Source organism: Somniosus microcephalus, chromosome 10, assembly GCF_052327205.1.
Source record: "Somniosus microcephalus isolate GS21.2 chromosome 10, FLI_Smic_1.0, whole genome shotgun sequence".
Taxonomy (NCBI): Eukaryota; Metazoa; Chordata; class Chondrichthyes; order Squaliformes; family Somniosidae; genus Somniosus; species Somniosus microcephalus.
Genome location: NC_140996.1, coordinates 129,802,782 through 129,823,971, shown reverse-complemented (window position 1 = coordinate 129,823,971; position 21,190 = coordinate 129,802,782). Strand labels below are relative to the sequence as shown.

At 47.5% G+C, this 21,190-nt stretch overlaps 1 protein-coding gene across 1 annotated transcript in view; it reads right to left on the bottom strand.

Annotated features, from left to right (window-relative positions):
* The window catches only part of grm5b (glutamate receptor, metabotropic 5b), a 953,934-nt gene that overhangs the window by 29,646 nt on the left and 903,098 nt on the right, over nucleotides 1–21,190 (bottom strand). Inside the window, exon 7 of the mRNA XM_085998803.1 lies at nucleotides 17,606–18,545. Within this exon, the coding sequence (XP_085854929.1) occupies nucleotides 17,606–18,545 (940 nt within the window). The remainder of the gene's footprint in view (nucleotides 1–17,605; nucleotides 18,546–21,190) is intronic.

Here is a 21,190-nt window from a genome sequence, read left to right as displayed (position 1 = left end):
TTTAAGAACCTCCGGAACTCTTCAGACACAAACTGTGGTCCATTGTCGGAGCAAATCTGTTCAGGCAGCCCATTCCTGGCGAATATGGTTCGTAAGACTGTGATAGTTTTTTCTGTGGTGGTTGAGGACATTTTTATTACCTCTGGCCACTTTGAATGTGCATCCACCGCAATTAAAAACATCGAGTCCATAAATGGACCCGCAAAATCAATGTGCACCCTTTGCCATGGAGATGAGGGCCACTCCCATGGATGTAGAGGGGCTTGTGGTGGGGCGTTTTGGACCTTCTGGCATCCTGTACAGCTCTTGGTCATCTCTTCAATTTCTCTATCGATTCCCGGCCACCACACAAACGCTCTGGCTAAGTTCTTCATTTTTACCCCTCCCAGATGACCCTCATGAAGCTCATTGAGCACTCTATCCTTCAATTTGGGTGGAATTACTACTCTGGATCCACACATCAAGGTTCCTCTGCACACTGAAAGCTGTTCTCTTCTCGGCGAGAATGCTGGCAGCAGTGGTTCGCCATATGCTGGCCACCCCTTCACCGTTAAATCATAGACCCGTGATAGTGTCGGGTCATTTCGTGTTTCCTTTTCTATGTTTGCATTCGTCACAGGGAGACATTCAACTATGGTCGAGTGGAATATCTCCACTGGATCCACTGCAAGTTCTTCTTCTACCGTCGGCAACGGTAGGCGCGACAATCCATCAGCATTCCCATGCTGTTTAGTTCCTTTGTACTCGATGTCATATTGGTGTGCCCCTAGGAAAAGGGACCACCTCTGTAGACGTTGTGCTGTCATTATCGGTACGCCCTTCTGAGGGTTGAAAATGGAGACAAGAGGTTGATGATCAGTAAGTAGAGTAAATTTCTGACCGTGCAGGTAGTGATTAAACTTCTTCACCCCCCACACCAGGCTGAGGGCCTCTCTGTCAATCTGGGCGTAGTTACGCTCGGCTGAAGTTAACGAGCGTGACGCAAAAGCTATTGGCCTTTCTGAACCATCAAGGAATTTATGTGACAGTATCGCCCCAATGCCGTAGGGAGACGCATCACACGCCAATCTTAACGGTAGTGATGGGTTATAGTGAGCCAATACTTCTCTTGAAGTGATTAGGTCCTTACTTTTCTTAAAGGCCCGCTTACATTCATCGCTCCATTTTCATGCTACTCCCGTTTGTAGTAGAGCGTTCAGTGGGTGCAGAATTGTGGACAAATTCGGCAAAAACTTATGGTAGTAATTCACCAATCCAACGAATGACCTCAGTTGCGACACATTTAAGAAGAGTAAGGACCTAATCACTTCAAGAGAAGTATTGGCTCACTATAACCCATCACTACCGTTAAGACTGGCGTGTGATGCGTCTCCCTACGGCATTGGGGCGGTACTGTCACATAAATTCCTTGATGGTTCAGAGAGGCCGATAGCTTTTGCGTCACGCTCGTTAACTTCAGCCGAGCGTAACTACGCCCAGATTGCCAGAGAGGCCCTCAGCCTGGTGTGGGGGGTGAAGAAGTTTAATCACTACCTGCACGGTCAGAAATTTACTCTACTTACTGATCATCAACCTCTTGCCCCCCTCTTCTCGGGTCTGTACGCTGCCCGGCTTCGTAGCACCGGCCGCGCCCTGTGTGCTCCACCCTCTCTCTCTCTCCTCTTCCCGACAACGCTGCTCGGCCCCGTTGCAAAGCCACCTGCTCGAGCTCTAGACTGCCGCAGCCCAGGAAGGATCAGTGTACTACCTGCCACCAGCCCGATTAGCTGAAGCACCATCAACAGGATAACCAAGCCCTGCTCTCGACAGCCTCTCCTGCAAATCTTCAACTCCGCTGACTCAGAGGCGGATGCCCACGGTCGACGCCCGTTTCTTCTGTTTCTTTCTTCCTTCTGGCCTCGACCTCTGATAACTTTGCTTCAGGGATGGATCCCCATGAGGTGGTGCAGACTGTAGGTAAGTTCGTATCTGCTCGTCGCCAGTATTATGTCCGTGTATAATTGAGACACGGACTGCAGGAGTTGGTTATAACAGGTCTTTACTGAGTGGAGGCAACCTGGAACTACTATGCAAATGTTACTACACAGGCTTATATACAGGGGTGGTCACTACTGGTACTGCAGTATACAGGGGCTGCAGAATATAGTTCCTTCTGCAAAGTGCATACACTACAGAAACCATTGTGGCTTTCCCGCCAGGTGGGAAGAGGAGGCTAGATAAAATGGGGGGTGGGGGGGGGTGGAAACTGTAGTGGTTAGCAACAGGCATTACAGGGCCCAGGGAGCATGTCACTTTCCAAAAAGACTTGTCAATAAAAGTCAAATCAAAAAGTTAGCTGAATTGATTGTCTATGGGTGGTTATGATACTGAACTAGCAGCTTAAAAGTTTTGAATTCAAATCCTACCGCGACGAGTTGTGAAGTTGAATTGAATAAATCCAGTAATTTGTGGGCTAGCACCATGAAATCTCTCAGATTGTTGTAAAAACCCAACTGGTTCACTGGTATCCTTCAGTGAATGGGGGTGTGCCACCCCGACCCCATCTGGCCTACATGTGACTCCAGTCCTGCAATATTGTTGTGTATGTACCTTTAAGGGAATAACTGGTCTCAGACTGCAGTACCGGCAGTGACCACCCCTGTATAAAAGGCCCTAGCAGGCTTCTGTAGTTTCAGTTTCCAGGTTGTCTCCATTCAGTAAAGATATAATCAGCTCCTGCAGTCCGTGTCTCAATTATACACGGACATAATACTGGCGACGAGTAAGAAACGAACTTACCTGCAACTCGGCAGCACCTCAGACGACGTTATTGAAGGTCGAAGCCAGAAGAAAGAAAAAAAAAAAAATCCAAAGAAACTCGAGAAACGGGCATCGACCGTGGGCAACCGCCCTCCAAATCATCGAATTGAAAAGTGCAGGAGAGACTGTCGAGAGCCAGGCTTGGTCTCCAGTCTGTGGTTTCCCAGCTAATCGGGCTGGTGGCAGGTAGTGCACTGATCCTTCCTGGGCTGCGGTGGGCTAGAGCTCGATCGGGTGGCTCTGCAACGGGGCCGGGCAGCGAGTCAGGAAGCAAAGAGAGAGAGAGAAGGTGGAGCACACAGGGCGCGGCCGGTGCTTCGCAGCCGGGCAGCGTTCGGACCTAAGAAGAGGGAGGGAAGTGTCCCAGAGGGTCCGCTCCACGACGGGAACGGTTCTTCAATTAACGGAGCAAATATTGAAGCACGATAGAAAAATAAAAATACCACGGAGAGCGGCGTTGGCAGCAGCGATCGGGGAGGCGCGAAGACCATAGGGCGTCGCCATTACAGGATAGTAAAGTAAATATAATCGCCAGCAACAGCGTTGGCAGCAGCGGCAGCGGCGGGAAAGCATGGGAGGCGCCATCTTAACTCGACGGGGAAGAAGGAAAAGCGCGGGAGGCGCCATTTTGATCCATCGGGGATGAAGGCAAAGCACGGGAGGCGCCATCTTAGATTTTCAAGATGCCAAAGACTGGCGATATCACTGCCTTCGATAATGCAATAGAAGATTGGACCATGTATGTGGAAAGAGTCGAGGTATATTGCGAGGCAAACGAAATAGCCGATGAGAAAAAGGCATCGGTATTGCTAAATTTAATGGGCGCAAGAACGTACGGCCTATTGCGGGACCTGATTACTCCAGCCAAACCGAAGGCGAAGAGTTTTAACGAAATTGTTGCTATCCTACAGGAACACCTAAATCCTACACCGCTGCTGATAGCAGAAAGATTTAAATTCCACAGGAGAAATCAGCATAAAAATGAGAGCAATACTGATTACCTTATGGAACTACGCAAGCTATCAAAGCACTGCCAGTTCGGAGCAGGACTGGCAGATACCTTACGGGACAAATTTGTCTGTGGACTCCTGAGTGAAGGAACCCAGAAGAGGTTACTATCAGAGAAAGAGCTGACGCTAGATAAGGCTTTCAGCGTGGCAGTATCGTATGAAGCAGCAGCAAGGGGAGCTGCAGAAATACAACAAAAGCCACAGGAATACGGCACCCACGAAGTGACACGGGGATTTGCAAAATGTTATCGCTGCGGCAGAACAAACCATGACCAGAAGGACTGCTGGTCCAAGGACAAAATATGCAGGCAATGCGGAAAGATGGGACACATTGCATGAGTTTGCAGGTCTGGGAAGAAGACCAACGACAACAAAAAGGCTACTAAGGAACCGTACAGGAAAGTACAAAAGATGACGGACAGTAGTTCCGAAGACCAGATGAGCGATAGTGAATCCGGGAACAAGAGACTAAGCTGTCTCAAACTTCACAATGTAATCGCAAAAGAGGATCACCGAACCATTTGGGTCACCCTCACGATAGCAGGGTCCCAAGTCAAAATGGAATTGGATACAGGGTCAGCTCTAACCGTCAAGAATCGACGAGACTACGAGCGGCTATTCTCACACATACCCTTGAGAGACACATCCATTGTCTTGAGGACGTATACGGGGCAAAAAGTATACCCCAGAGGAAAAATAAGGGTGCCTGTCGACTACAACGGCAAGAAAATACGGAAATTGTATCTCTACATTCTGCAAGATGGTGGACCACCGTTATTGGGACGTGAATGGATCAGAAAGATAAGTTTAGACTGGCACTCCATTCAGGCACTGACGGTGGCTGGTAAAAAGGATGACGACGTCACTCCTGGACGATTGTCAACAATCTTAGCTGACACCAAAGAGGTATTTCAACAAGAACTGGGCACTCTTAAAGGCGTAACCGCCTCGATAAAAATAGAGGAGAATGCAATTCCCAAGTTTTTCAAAGCAAGACCGGTACCATATGCAATTCGCCCAGCCGTCGAGGCAGAGCTGGAGAATCTGAAGAAAGCAGGCGTGTTATCTAAGGTAGACTGGAGCGAGTGGGCGACACCCATCGTTCCTGTCATGAAGAAAACGCTAAACAATAAGTCTGAGGAGCCAAGGAAGGTTTGCATCTGTGGGGACTTCAAGGTGACGGTGAACCCAGTCCTTCACACAGTACAATATCCTCTTCCAAGGATAGAAGATATCTTCGCCTCACTATCTGGAGGGAAGCGTTTTACAAAAATTGACCTAGCACAAGCATATTTGCAGATGGAGGTTGAAGAATCCTCGAGGAAGTATCTCACGATAAACACTCATAAAGGTCTTTACCAGTATAATCGACTGGTATTCGGAGTAGCATCAGCTCCGGCGATATGGCAAAGAGCGATGGAACAAGTCCTGCAAGGGATTCCGGGGACTCAGTGTTACTTGGACGACATCCTAGTGACAGGTGAAGATGACAGTGAACACCTTGCCAACCTAGAGCAGGTGCTCACTAGACTACGTGAACATGGGCTACGAGCCAATCGCCCTAAGTGCGAGTTTTTTAAGAAACAGATATCGTATTGTGGCCACGTGATTGATGAAGAGGGGTTGCATAAGTCCCCTGACAAAATTGAAGCGGTAGTTAAGGCTCCAGCGCCTGAAAATGTGTCGCAACTGAGGTCATTCCTCGGATTGGTGAATTACTACCATAAGTTTTTGCCGAATTTATCCACAATTCTGCATCCACTGAACGCCCTACTACGAACGGGAGTAGCATGGAAATGGAGCGATGAATGTAAGCGGGCCTTTCAGAAGAGTATGGACCTAATCACTTCAAGTGAAGTATTGGCTCACTACAACCCATCACTACCGATATGATTGGCGTGTGATGCGTCTCCCTACAGTGTTGGGGCGGTACTGTCACATAAATTCCTTGATGGTTCAGAGAGGCCGATAGCTTTTACGTCACGCTCGTTAACTTCAACCGAGCGTAACTACGCCCAGATTGACAGAGAGGCCCTCAGCCTGGTGTGGGGGGTGAAGAAGTTCAATCACTACCTGCACGGTCAGAAATTTACTCTACTAACTGATCATCAACCTCTCGTCTCCATTTTCAACCCTCAGAAGGGCGTACCGATAATGACGGCACAACGGCTGCAGAGGTGGTCCCTTTTCCTAGGGGCACACCAATATGACATCGAGTACAAAGGAACTAAACAGCATGGGAATGCTGATGGATTGTCGCGCCTACCGTTGCCGACGGTGGAAGAAGAACTGGCAGTGGATCCAGTGGAGTTATTCCACTCGACTATAGTCGAATGTCTCCCTGTGACGAATGCAAACATAGAAAAGGAAACACGAAATGACCCGACACTCTCCTGGGTCTATGATTTAACGGTGAAGGGATGGCAAGCACATGGCGAACCACTGCTGCCAGCATTCTCGCCGAGAAGAGAACAGCTGTCAGTGTGCGGAGGAACCTTGATGTGTGGATCCAGAGTAGTAATTCCACCCAAATTGAAGGATAGAGTGCTCAATGAGCTTCATGAGGGTCATCTGGGAGGGGTAAAAATGAAGAGATAGTGAGATGAGACTGCGGGAAGAGAATGTCCGCCTCATCTCAGAAGTAATAGAGCAGGCGGAAAGGTTTGAGGAAGCAGATCATGGCCCCTGTAGGGCAGAGATAGAAAGCCTTAACATGGCTTTAAAGGCATCAAAGGGAATGATTTGCATGATCAGCCCGAAGGCAGGTCAGCCGGATTTTACTGGCAGCCCAAGTAGAACCATCCCACAGGCAGCACCCAGAACAGTGCTGGATTGGGAATTAGAGACCCCAAGACCGCAGCCCACAGCTCCGAGTCTTGAGGAGCTCTGGCAGCGAGGAGGGGTGGACAATGGGGTGGTAGAAGAACACCAGCAGGTCCCGCTAGGCAGGCGGGGACTAGGACCAGTGTACCCCCTCCAACAACGGAGGTACGGTCCGCCCGTGAGGAGTGAGCCTGAGAATAGGAATCCTCAGCCCACAGCAAGTTCGAGTTCACAGGCAAGCACTGTGGCTTGTGTGGGGGGAGGAGCCATTCATATTCAGAGTAAGCTGTTTAAGCCAGGGAACAGGAAAGGAGAGTTCTGGGACCCCTGTAGAGCAGGTCCAGTAGCAGAAATCCGGGACAAGGGAGGCACACAGGGGATAGTTTTGGCCCCAGACGAAAGGCAGGTCCAAAATTCCCCATTTAAAGCCACCTGGGTGAGGGAACATGAGTTTGCTGTCCATGCAAGTTCAAGTTCACAGCCTACAAAAACAGGAACTGTGACTTGTTTCCAGGGAAAAGCAGACAAACCCAGAGAGAGATTTGCACCGGCAGGCTGCCAGGTACATTATACAGTGCGGGCTATTTGGACATGGGGGAGAAGGTTCCCAGCCAGCTGGGGCTGTGACCCAAGCTCAGGGTCCACCAGCCAAAGTTTCCCCCATAGAGACACCCCTCAGAAGGTCTCAGCGGGTGCCCCAGCCTAAGAAAGCATGGTCACCCACTTTACAGTGGAGTAAGGCGGACTCCCGAGCCGGGGAGAAGCCAAAGAACAGGGGTCCCCACTCAACAGCCATAAGCTGCGAGGGACCAGAGACAGGAGGCAGTCCAGCTTCGCTGCAGCCAGCAGCAATCTGCGACAGTGCCAGAGATTAGACTGGCCATCCGGAGACGGGCGGCATTTATATTATAGCTATGTGTGTGTATATAGCGTGCCTTTAAGGTGCATTTTAAGTTTTGTTGACATATAACTAGTTTTAAGTTTAAGTTTAAAGAGTTTAAGTTTACATGTGTGCCAAATGTTTGTATTTTGGTCCGAGGTCAAGGGACCCGACCATGTCTCCACCTAAGGCAGCAGGTCAGTGAGGCCTGGCTGCATGTCCCTTTTAAGTTTTTGCAGGAGATTGGAAAATGAAGCAGCCATGTTCGCCCAGCCCGAGCTGGGCATCGAATGAAGATACGGATACAGAATGTTGGGGATCGCCTCGCCACTGGACGAATCCAGGAGACCCCGCAGCGATCTTCGGGAAAAACCGGACAGAGTCCGGAGGAACTTGCCTACTCCTCCTACGGGGAGGAGATGGCTCCAGCTGGGTGGGGCACGGCCCCCAACCCAGCACTATCCTGACCGAAGTTCACGTGCGGGAGACCTCGCTGTTGAGGAGTCACGATGGGGAAGCGCGGGCGCCTTGTGATAGGGATGCGTTCCCCGGGGGTGGGTGGTGATGGCCCGGGAATGATTGTACAGAGGAGGGGGAGACCCAAGAGTCGCGTGGGTGCGGTCGGGGGAGGGAGGAACTCACCCGGGGGCCCACGGGCAAAGAGGATAAGTGTGGCTGGGAAGGATGAGTGGGTGGCCAGATCAGATTGGGGCCAGGGAGAGCCGCCACACAGGCACCCAACATTTGCTGCAGCCAGTCGAGGGAAGACGGGAGGGGGAGGGACTGGGAGTCATGAGATCCCATACTCCCCGGTCTCGGTCTGTGCCAAGGTAATTTTAAACGTGAGGGGTACCCCGCCTCCACAAAGGGACAAGGGAACGGTTCGGGGCTGGCGGAGCAGGCTGGTCGGTAAATCCATTCTGCCTGTTTTAATGTTTTAGACGATCAAAGGGGGGTGGAAGGTACTTTTACTGCCCAAGTGGGAGGAGCAATGCCAACTCGAATTTCGCGACCCATCATCGGCACGTGATGATCAGGGTTCATTTAAGCATGTTGTTTAATGATTTTTTTGTATTTTGTGTTGCAGCCCCAAGTTGAGCAGAGGCGTAGGATCCTCTCCTTGCTTGGGACCAGTTTGTGACAACTCCAAGTTGAGCAGAGGCGTAGGACCCTCTCTGTGCTTGGGATCATTTTGATTACATTGTGTAACTAAGATTGCAACATTTTGTAATAACTTATGATGAAAAAAAAGTGATTGTAAATTTGGTTTACACTGTATAATTTTACAAGCGTGTAGGGGTATGAGACCCCTTGTTGAAAACTGAAGTATCTGTAAGATGCCTACCGTACCATGGTTTTTTTTTCTTGAATTTAAGGGGAATAGACGGGACGGGGATCAGTGGCAGATAGCTATTAGGTAAATACAGGGGATGGTTGTTTGTGAGGGGTCAGAAATTATTGCTCATTTCTTCAAGAGGATACTACAAGCAAGCTGGAAGTATCCAAGGGCGGACTGTAAGAATTCGCAATAATTTACAGTTCTGAAGATCAATTTTTTTGATTAAAGAATCCCTGGGCGTTGTGCTTTTAAATTTCCAGGGATAAAAATGGCTGTCACCACATGGCCGAAGACAAAAGAGGTTTGGAATGCAGCTTTCTGTGTCTGGAAGTAAGGTTCAATGAAGACAAAGGACAATGCTTTGTTTACAAAGCAACTGAATGCTATTAGCATTTGTTTGTATATCGAGTGGATACATCTAAACTGCAGAAGAGACTTTTGTACCTTGAATGGGATCCGTTTAAGAATTGAATGGGTCTAAATCACCTAGCATTCTGGACAACAGAGCAGTTGTATTTCCCTTTTGTTCCAGCCCAGGGAGCTCCGGAAGACACATTAATCCAGTCCAACCACTCTGAGTTAGCCAATCACAGCTTTCTCTTGTGTATTGGACCCTTTGAGCGGGGAATTTTGCACACAGCCCTTGCAAGGCAGAATGGCAGGGGCCTCACCAGGTATAAAGATAGCGGCTGAGCAGCTATCTCTCTCTCTTACTTCGCTGGATCACAGGTGAGCAGAGTTTCTTACTCCTCAACAAGGCAACCCAGCAGGAGTTTGGGGTGGTGATTTAAGGGAATTGCTAAGATTGTTTAAATAACATTGTAGCCATTGTATCCCTCATTTTCGCCGTCTGCAACCCCCTGTTATATAGTTTTACTGTAATTACTGTGTTCGTGTGGTACAGTTTGATATTTTGATTATAGTTTTTTTTAATAAAACTTGATTTTTTTCTCTCATCCAAACTACGTGTCTGTTTTAATATCAATAATTATAAGCCCTGCAGTCAGAACTGGAAGGTGGGGTAGCGATTCGAAACCGCTGTTTTAAAATTGGTTTTATTGGAATTGGTCTGGGTGCAGGCAAAGACTGCAAGACCAGGAAAGTTACTTTAAACCAGTTTAAAGAAGCCCCCAACCCTTACACCTCTACATCCATGGGAGTGGCCCTCATCTCCATGGCAAAGGGTGCACATTGATTTTGCTGGTCCCTTTATGGACTCGATGTTTTTAATTGCGGTGGATGCACATTCAAAGTGGCCAGAGGTAATAAAAATGTCCTCAACCACCACAGAAAAAACAATCACAGTGTTACATATTCGCCAGGAATGGGCTGCCTGAACAGATTTGCTCTGACAATGGACCACAGTTTGTGTCTGAAGAGTTCTGGAGGTTCTTAAAGAACAATGGTGTTAAGCATTACACATCCGCCCCATATCATCCAGCCACTAATGGATTGGCCGAGAGGTTTGTTCAAACATTCAAGAAGGCTATCAAGGCAATGTGTAATGAAGATATACCCCTACAACACAAGGTGGATAACTTCTTGTTTGCCCTCCGGAATGCGACACATGCGGTTACCAACCAAACTCCAGCCATGATGTTCTTCAATCGAAGACTACGATGCCGCTTGGATTTGGTTAAGCCAAACATCAGAAGAGATGTGGAGAACAGGCAGTTTCAGAATATGAATGAAAGGCCGACCAGGAGTTTTAAGATAGGTCAACCAGTTTTGGCCCGGGACTACCGCACAGAGAAATGGCAGCCAGGAACGATCTGTACACGGCAAGGACCTCTAATGTATACCATGGACGTTGGAGAGAGCATTGTAAGACGCCATGCTGACCAGATTCTAGAGTCACTGGAAAACGTCAACTCCACACCACGATCTGATACACCTGGCGATGAAACCGAAGTACCAATTGCATCTACCGCAGAATCGGTGATATTGGAAGCAGACGAACCAAACAACGACATTGATCCCGACTCAACCTTGCCAGAAGAACCTGATATCCCAAAGAGGCGTTATCCAGACAGAATCAGGAAGCCTCCTCAAAGACTGAACTTATAATTGCTTAACTTCAACCAATGTATCTAGCAACCGTAATTGTAATTAGTTATTATTTAGTTGTTAAATGAATGTTATGTACTGTTTATCTAAAAGGGGAGGAATTGTTGTGTATGTACCTTTAAGGGAATAACTGGTCTCAGACTGCAGTACCGGCAGTGACCACCCCTGTATAAAAGGCCCTAGCAGGCTTCTGTAGTTTCAGTTTCCAGGTTGTCTCCATTCAGTAAAGACTTGTTATGATCAACTCCTGCAGTCTGTGTCTCAATTATACACGGACATAATAAATATGTGGTTGACTCATAGTGCCCTTGCTAGCGTCACCCATATCCCAATAACAAAAAATAAGTGGCCTGCTTCTGGAACTTGATAAAGTGATCAAATAAAAAATGCTGTTGCCTTTTTGTTATTTTAGCAAAGATAAAGCTCTGGCCTTTCCTGAGTCAATCACTCCCTGTGAGAGAACTCGGGGTCGATTTTCGTTCAGGTGTGGGGAATTGGCCGTTTCCCCGAATGTAGTGATTCCGACACGATTGTAAATGGGTCTGTGAGATTGATGCAAATTTAACACAATTGGCCAATTGATTTCCAGCATGTGGGAAGCCTTGGCAATTGAGTATTTCCAGTCAGAAAGTCGCAGAATATGACGTCATCATTGCTGCTGCTTTTAAGGTTCACAGCAAGCCTTGCTTCCTCTGCAGGCTTCCAACCTTCCACATTAAGATGGCACAGGAGCCTGCAGGAGGAACGGCCAGTGGGAGGGCCAGATCTGCACCCAAATTTGATGAGGCTTCACTACAGACATTATTGGATGGTGCTAGGGCCCACAGGGAGGTCCTCTTCCCTTCTTCAGTGAGGAAGAGGCCTCCCAGCCAGACCAAGGCTGTGTGGCTAGAGGTGGCAGGTCAAGTGAACTCCTTGGGGCTAACACGAAAAACGTGGTTGCAGTGCAGGAATAGATTCCATGACCTTCTTTGCACTGGAAAAGTAAATACTGTATGATGTTTCCATCACCCTCAATCTGATCCCCATTGCCTTTCCTCACCAGCACTCAGCTTTAGCAATCTCATCCTGCACATCCCACTAGACACTTACATCCATGAACCCTTACGCATTCCTTCTCTCTCTATGCTCACATTCACAGAACTATGCCATCATGCAGCCCTCACACTCCCTCTCACTCTGATACTTTGAACACAACTGACAACACACAGGGAGGGCCCTTGATCTTGCAACCTCACTCCATCTTTGTCTCCTTCTAAGTATCTATGCTATGCAATCTCTGCACTCACTCCTTCATTCTCACTCAACCTCCACTTGTCTTCCTCATTGCAGGAAAAGAGAGCTCACAACAGGAGAGAGCGAGCCAGGACAGGAGGAGGGCCGCCCTCATTAGCCCAGCTCACCCCCTGGGAGGAAGGCGTCCTGGAGATTGCCGGGGCTGACCGAGATGTGGACGTTGGGGAAGGACAGGCAGGAGCATCCCCGCAAGCTGGTGACAGAATAGTTTTCCATCTCTCTCATTGGTATTGCATGAGTCGCTGATAATGATTCTGAAGATACATCATATGGACTTATGATCATCTGCAAAATGCAATGTGCATGTAACCTTGGCATCACATCTCTAACTTTTTCCTTGACTCCCCCACAGGACCATCGAGAGCCTCCGTCCCCACTCTGCAGGAGGAAGAGCCTGAGCAACCAGACTCCTCAGAGGAATCTGCAACCTCTGAGGGCGCAGCGTCATCAGCAATAAGCGCACCCAGCACCAGCGCAGACACTCACACCTCGGTGGGACCTTCAGGACATAGAGTAGAGTTGTCACCTGGTGTATCACAGCTCACAAGTGAGCATCAGCAGATTGTGGAGACAGGGACAGCAGTGGAGAGTCCTCGTCGGAGGGCGCAGGACTCTGCCAGCTCGGCTCAGCTGCATGTCGACCCTCTGCCTCTAGGTCCATCCGTAAGATGGAACTCCAGGCACAGATGCAGGAGTCTCTGGCAGGTTTTGTCTCTAGGGTCGCTGCGAGTGTGGAGCGAATGGAGGAATCCATAGCGAACATGAGCAGAGCCTTTGTAGAGTCATTGGCGCATGAACGCATCACCACGGAAAGGATGGCAACCTCCGTGGAAAGGATGGCTACAGTAGAGGAGAGGATGGCTATGGCCAAGGAGGAGCTAAGTCGCCAGAGTGTTGAAAACAGGGTGAGTGTTAAGAATAGACTGACAACTCTGGAGCAGCGATGGTCAGCTATTGAACAGAGAAACCAGACCTTCATGGCAGGCCCTCTGAGTAGGACTGCCATTGTAGAAACGGGTCCCCATGGCCCCCCTGATGTGCAGCAAGCTGCTCTCAAGCCACTTGCAGGCACTGAGGAGGACCTGACCCATGAGAGGGAGGTTGGTGGCAGACCTCAAGTAAGTGGGGGCTCCTATCCAAGCGCTCACACTTCCATGCCACTGCAGAGCCCTCAGTCAGAGCCCCGCCGGAGTCCACACCCAACGGAGATAGAGGTCTCAACCCCTGCACAGCCGCAGGAGCAGCAGACTGCTGGTGAGCCCTCACAGGCTCGCCATCCCAGAGGACGCCCGCCAAAGGTGTCGAGAAGCAGGAGCAGCAGGAAAGTGAGCAAGGGGCCTCCACATCTGCTGAAGCCACAGGGGAACCACTACGTAGGAGCATGCGTAAGAGGAAAATAAAGCACTGATAGTCACAAGGGTAGTCACTTGGGTGAAATGTGTTTATTTTAAAAATGCCATCAGTTGGTTATTGTAAATAAAAATTCTGATGGCAACTTCTGCAGTTGTGGCGTGTGTCCTTTCGCGAATGGGGCTGGAGGTCCTCTAATGCCAAGAGGGGAAGGAAAAAAAGGCCTCCCATGCTTCTGGTAGGTGCCTCAGTTGAGGAAGCGCTGAGTGAGGGTGGCGAGAGGGGTCTCGCAGGAAGTCACACTGGAGAAGTGTGTGAGGCTCCAAACTTCCACAGCTGTGGTTATGCCTTCTAAAAGTTCCCCCAGGCCTGAGACAACAAAGTCCTGCCACCTGCAAATGATGACTGATCAAATATCCTCTTTATTGTTGGACCTGCAGCTGATAGTCAGTAAGCCAATAGTGTTCACGCCAGGTTTCACAGGCGTCATCCCCACCAGGCGCGTTTTATGTGGGAAAAGGGTTAAACAGGCAAGGGCCTGTTAAAATGGGATTATAAAGGCCAATCAGTGCTGCTTAAGGGCCCTAAAGACCAGTCCCGCCTGTTGCAGGGGACTGATTCGGGTCAATCAGACACACCTAGGTTAAAATGGTGTGGAGGCAGGAACCAGGCGGGGGGGGGTCGCGACCCCTAGGTTTTGCGATTTTAACCCCCCGCACGCCTAAAAGCCTGCCTCACGGCCCAATGAAAATTGAGGCCTTCATCTCTGGAACAGCGCTGCAAACTGTAAATATAGCAGTGAAACAGAAGGCCTGTGAAATTGCCTTATAATATTGCACACTGTGAATAACTGGAGTCTTACAAATGATGTTATTACAATTTCTTTTTGTCAGCTGAGTGTCTGACACATATTGAAACCAATGGTTAAAAGTTGCTAAACCAAGCAACTGAAAAATCTACTCACATAGTTTATTTTGCCCAATATGGAGTGCACACACTTGCCCCATAGAACTACAGAGGTCCACAAAATTTAGCAGGTTGGCAAAAGCCAAAGTTTAGGGACTCAAAGGGGTAGAATTTGACTTTCACCAGCGGGCGATAATCTCAGCGTTGTGTATCGGCTGCCCGTTACTCATCCCACCCGATTTTCCGTTCCATTAAAGTCAGTGGAAAGAAAAATCAGGCAGAGTGTATCATGGGAGGCCAATCTGCAACACTGCGATACAGCCGGGTGAAGAAAGTTAAATCGATCCCAAAGTGTGTGTAGGGCTAATGCAGTTTAACGAAGTAAAACCCCACACTGGTAAGTTTCCCATTGCCTCTCCAGCCAGGGCTACCTTACCGCTGGACTACTGGCTTGTAGAGTTATCTGGAACCAGGTGGAATGAATACCAACCCTCAGTGACTGCTCTACCCTTCCAGGTTCTACTAGTCAGCCAACCAGTCATTGGGTAATCAACAACAATTCCCCAATCCTGCCTGGTTTAGGTATCAGATTACAGTCTGCCACAGAGAGTTGATTTGGTTTCAAGGTCCAGTAGTTGCAAAATATTTTTGACCATCAGGTAAACATAACAAGCTGGTTGTTTCATGATGGAAAATATATGCTATGTAACTGTAATTAAATGAATACAAATAAAATCTTTTCCCCAGATTCTTGTATCTCGTTAAATATTTATAGCAAATTTTGCAGTCAATTTGTAATATATTAGAGGTGTTAACTCATTTAAATAAATGGGCTACTGCCTCCACAACAATAGTGGTGAGGAGAATTTCAGACTGATATGGTAAACATTTGTATAAAATAATCCATTCTATAATCTTGGTGCCAATGTCATCAAATAATCAAAAAATATCTCAAATGTATATATGCTTGACTAATTTCCATCTATCGATAGATATACACTCAGGGCGAAATGAGATAGCGCATACAGCTATTTCATAACTCTCAACAAAAATATATTCCAGTGAGAAAGATTTTAAAAGAAGGGAGCACCATCTGTGGCTAACTAAGGAAGCAAAGGATGGTATCAAATTGAAAACGAAGGCATACAATGTTGCCAAGATTGGTGGAAGAGCAGAGGATTGGGAATTTTTAAAAAACCAGCAAAGGATGACTAAAAAATAAAGGAGAGAGAAGATGAATTATGAGAGTAAACTGACAAGAAATATTAAAACAGATAGTAAGAGCTTCTACAGGTATGTAAAAAGGAAGAGAGTAGCTAAAGTAAACATTGGTCCCTTAGAGGATGAGACTGGGAAATTAATAATGGGGAACGAGGAAATAGCAGAGACTCTGAATAAATATTTTGTATCTGTCTTCACGGTAGAAGACACTAACAACATCCCAATAATGGATAATCAAGGGGCCACAGGGAGGGGGGAACTAAAGACAAGCACTATCACTAAGGAAAAAGTACTTGGTAAAATAATGGGACTAAAAGACGACAAGTCCCCTGGACCAGATGGCTACATCCCAGGGTCTTAAAAGAAGTGGCTGCATAGATAGTGGATGCATTGGTTGCAATATACCAAAATTCCATGGACTCTGGAGAGGTCCCAGTGGATTGGAAAACCGCAAATGTAACACCCCTATTTAAGAAAGGAGGGAGACAGAAAGCAGGAAACTATAGACCAGTTAGCCTAACATCTGTCATTGGGAAAATGTTGGAGTCCTTCATTAAGGAAGCAGTAGCAGGGCATTTGGAAAATCATAATGCAGTCAAGCAGAGTCAGTATGGTTTTATGAAAGGGAAATCATGTTTAACAAATTTGCTGGGTTTCTTTGAGGATGTAATGAGTAGGGTGGACAAAGGTGAGCCAGTGGATGTGGTGTATTTGGATTTCCAGAAGGCATTCAATAAGGTGCCTCATAAAGGGTTACTGCATAAGATAAGAGCTCACGGAATTGGGGGTAATATATTAGCATGGATAGAGAATTGGCTAACTAACAGAAAGCAGAGAGTTGAGATAAATGGGTCATTTTCTGGTTGGCAAACGGTAACTAGTGGGGTGCACAAGGATCGGTGCTGGGGCCTCAACTATTTACAATCTACATTAATGACTTGGATGAGGGGACCGAGTGTAATGTAGTCAAGTTTGCGGATGATACAAAGATGGGTGGGAAAGCAAGTTGTGCAGAGGACTCAAAGAATCTGCAAAGGGATATAGACAGGCTAGGTGAGTGGGCAAACATCTGGCGGATGGAGTATAATGTGGGAAAGTGCGAGGTTATCCACTTTGGCAGGAAAAATAAAAGAGCAAATTATTATTTAAATGGAGAGAGATTACAAAATGCTAGAGTTCAGAGGGACCTGGGAGTCCTTGTGCATTAAACACAAAAAGTTAGCATGCAGGTACAGCAAGTAATCAAAAAGGCAAATGAAATGTTGGCCTTTATTGCAAGGGGGTTGGAGTATAAAAGCAGGGAAGTCCTGCTACAACTGTACAGGGTATTGGTGAGACCACACCTTGAGTACTGCGTACAGTTTTGGTCTCCTTATTTAAGGAAGGATATACTTGCATTGGAGGCAGTTCAGGGACGATTCACTAGGTTAATTCCAGAGATGAGAGGGTTGACTTATGAAGAAAGGTTGAGCAGGTTGGGCCTATACTCATTGTAGATCTTATTGAAACATATAAGATACTGAGGGGGCTCGACAAGGTAGATGCTGAGAGGATGTTTCCCCTCGTGGGGAAATCTAGAACTCGGGGACAGTTTTAGAATAAAGGATCGCCCTTTTAGAACTGAGATGAGAGTCGTGGAGGCTGGGTCATTAAATACATTTAAGGTGGAGATAGATTTTTGCAAGGTAAGGGAGTGAAGGGGTATGGGGAGCAGGAAGGGAACTGGCTTTGAGCCCAAGATCAGCCATGATCTTATTGAATGGTGGAGCAGGCTCGAGGGGCCAAGTGGCCTATTCCTGCTCCTATTTCTTATGTTTTTACGTAGCACAATCCATATAAACACACAATAAATATTTTAGGAGGTTTGGAAATTTCGTTCATGTCATTACAATCCAACACTCTTCTAATTCTTACCTTAGGGTTTCTCCTGATGATCCTCTCCTTTTCCACAGGTTAACCAAACTGCTGGAACGGCTAGCAGCAGAGGATGACTTCCCATCGCCAACATGCATTCGGACAACGGTGGATGTGGTAAATGCGCTGCGCACGTTCCGTTCAGGTTTAGCCAGGATGATGTATACTTTTGGGACAAACATACAGCCCAGTGCCACCGTGGCACTTAGACTAACAGAGAAACACATGGTAATGATCTTGTAGTTGCTTCCAAAGTAGATGGGTACAAAGGCGAGCCATATGATACAGGTGGTGTACATGGTAAATGCAATGTACTTGGCTTCATTGAAATTGGCAGGGACATTCCGGGTTTTAAAAGCATAGAAGGTGCAGCTTAAAATCAACAGGCCATTGTATCCAAGGGGAGCAACCACAGCTATGTTGGTGGTGTTACATATCAGCTTGACGTCTCGGATAGTTGGGTAATCATAAATGACTTCCGGTGGCTCCATTATGAAAAGGGAAACAATTATCCCTAACTGGATACATATCAGCATAGAGGCAATTACTAGTTGGGCACAAGCACTCATAAACCTGGGCTTCTTGGTGCAGATCTTCTTTTTGCTGCCAGCAAGGATTCTTGCAATCCGATTGGTTTTCGTCACCAGGGCAGAGTAGCTCATTGCAGGGGACAGACCAATTCCGATTCTCTGAAGATAACAGTAAATCTTTTGGGGTTTGGCGATGAGAGAGAAGGTGCACAGGTAGCCGAGAAAGATCCCCACTAGAATGATGTAGCAAAGTTCCCGGCTGGATGACTTGACCACAGGAGTATCCCGGTACACCATAAATATGAACATTACAAACATGGTGGCCAGGAGACCCAGACAGGCAAAGACAACAGCAGCAATGGGCTCAGGATCTCCCCACCTGAGATATTTCACTGGAATTCTTTCACAATCTGCAAAAGAAAAACAAGATTTTTGTGAACATAATATTGCATATAAACCAATTAACTGTGTCAAAACAGAAGCAACCTGTGGTGAGACAACTGGAAAATTCTTGCTGTTATTACATCTCCCTGAGGGGCTGTCGGACAATCTTTAACTGATTCCAGTCACTCTCCATAGAAACATAGGAATGATTAAAGGGTATTCAGTCTATCCATTTTCAATTAACTCTTGTACCAGCACCAAGCCCACATTTCTCTACCCAGAGCTAAACCAGGGCTCTGTCCCTTTCCTTGTCAAATCTTTCAACCCAGTCAGCAGAATATTAGAGTTTACCTCACTTAGTTAGACACCTTCTACATATCTTGTTACAGACTCTCCTCTATACTTTGTTGGTCTTATACCTTCTCCCATACAATGTCATGACACTTTTGATGTCTCGATCTTCTTAATCTATAATATTTAATAATACCTTATACTATGGCGCTTTCATTACCAATGGTTATCTGGTCCTCTGCAGAGCTCTTATGGTTTTATTCCATTTCTTAGATCAGCCTATTTCTTCACAGTTAGATTCACTGCAATCTTGAACATTCAAGACATAACACCCTCATCATGATAAGTATAGAAATAAACAGCGAAAAATAAGTAATTCAAGTTAAATGGCTGAAAGAAAAGTTCGTTTTAGAATTAGGGAAAATAAGTATGAAACAAAGGGGCGATTTTGCCAGCCATGGGAAGGTGGGTTTGGAGGCGGGACTGCCGGGAAAATAGCAGAATCTGGGGGCGGGTACTCATCAACCCCCTCCCCCATGCCATCTTCCCAGGAGGCGGGTACCCGACCCACACCAGGTCCCGTCTCCTCGAGGCGGGAAGGGGATTAGTGCCAATTAACTGCCTGTTAACGGGCAGTTTTTTCGGGAATTCCCATTTTGAGCCCTGAAGTGTGGGCTTCCCGACGGCTCCGAACCTTGCCAGGGTCAGCGAGGTGGGCCGTCGGTCTGCGGGGGGCAGAGGGGCCGAGATGTCCAGTGTTCAGGTGAGTGATGGGTGCATGTGTGCAGAGGTAAGTGTGTGAGGTGTGAGTAAAGTGTTTTAATAAGTTTTGCTTACCTTTACTTCCTGCAGGCTTCCTCCCTTTAGGTCTCGGGAGTCCCTCACTGTGCTCACCAGCACAGAAAGCAGAATGGCCGCTGAACTGTCAAAAACTGCAGCCTTCTGCTTTCTGCTCAGGAGAGCTCTCTAACTGAGCCTGTGTCCCAGGACTCAACTTAGAGGGCAGATTGTCAGTGTTTGACAGCTTCACAGAGCCGTCAAATGCTGACATTTCATCTGTCAAAAGCTCTTGACAGATGAAACGTCACTCGCTGACGTCACCTGTAACCGGCTTTCCCTTAATTGGCCTATTAAGCCCACATGGGTTGGCCATGAGTCGTTGGAGGCAGGACTAAAACCCGACAAATGGGAGTCCCGCCTCCAAAAGCTCCCCATTGACAAAATCCAGCCCAAAGTGTTCCAAGATAATTGAATACCAAATGTGCACACGGTATATGCCACCTGGACACAGAGTCAAAAACCTCTCAATAGTCCAACTGCTGAATGAGATAGCAAGTTTAGACATAATTACCTGGGAAGCTTTTAAGTGCAGGCTAGAAATACTGTAGCAGGTGAGAACCATAAGAATGCATTCAGTGGGATAAAAAAACTTCCAGCTGATTGGTCTATGCGTTACTGGGTTTGTGTTGTTATTGTCAAAAGCATTGTAGGAATTGCATTGCATGTTACGGTGTGGAGATGCCGGTGTTGGACTGGGGTGGACAAATGTAAGAAGTCACACAACACCAGGTTATAGTCCAACAGTTTTATTTGAAATCACAAGCTTTCGGAGCGCTGCTCCTTCGTCAGGTGAAGTGGAGAGATGCCTATAGACACAGATTATATAGCCAGAGAATAATGCCAGATGATGCTTTGAAGGTCTGGATCGAAGGTCTTGATCAGTCTGTTGAGTTGGCGGGTGTGTTCTTTGGTCAGATCTGCGGGTAACTGTCTGTAGTGTTCCTGGTTGTCCAGTTGTCGGTATGCTTCTTTGCAATAGTCCATTCTGTTCTGTATGACGATGGCTCCTCCTTTGCTTGCTGGTTTGATGACGATGTTGCGGTTGGTCTTGAGAGCGTGGATGGCGTTGCGTTGTGCTCGGGTGACATTCTGGACTGTCTTGTGAGTGCGGCTGATGAATCTGGCGTTGATGCATCTCCTGACAGCTTGAGCATACATATCAAGCTTAGGGCAGCGACCCTCCGGAGGGGTCCAATTTGACTCTTTCTTCTTCGGTTGCTGCACTGCGGATCCCTCTGTCTGCTGTTCCGGATCATTGGTTGTCTCATTGGGTTCGCTGCTGACATCTTGGGATTTGTGGAAGAATTCCCGGAGCCTCATTCTCCTGATGAATTCCTCTGTGTCTGCCGCGAGACCGATGGGGTCCATTTTGCGGCTCAAAGTGGAGAGGATCTCCAAGAAGATCGCGCATATCGACACAGACATCAAGTTTCTACAGAGATGCAAGAAAGCAGGCAAGATCCCGAAAGGACTACAGATCACGAACCCACTCAAGTCGACCTACAACACAGACTATGCTGAGAGACTCTGCCGTCGTACC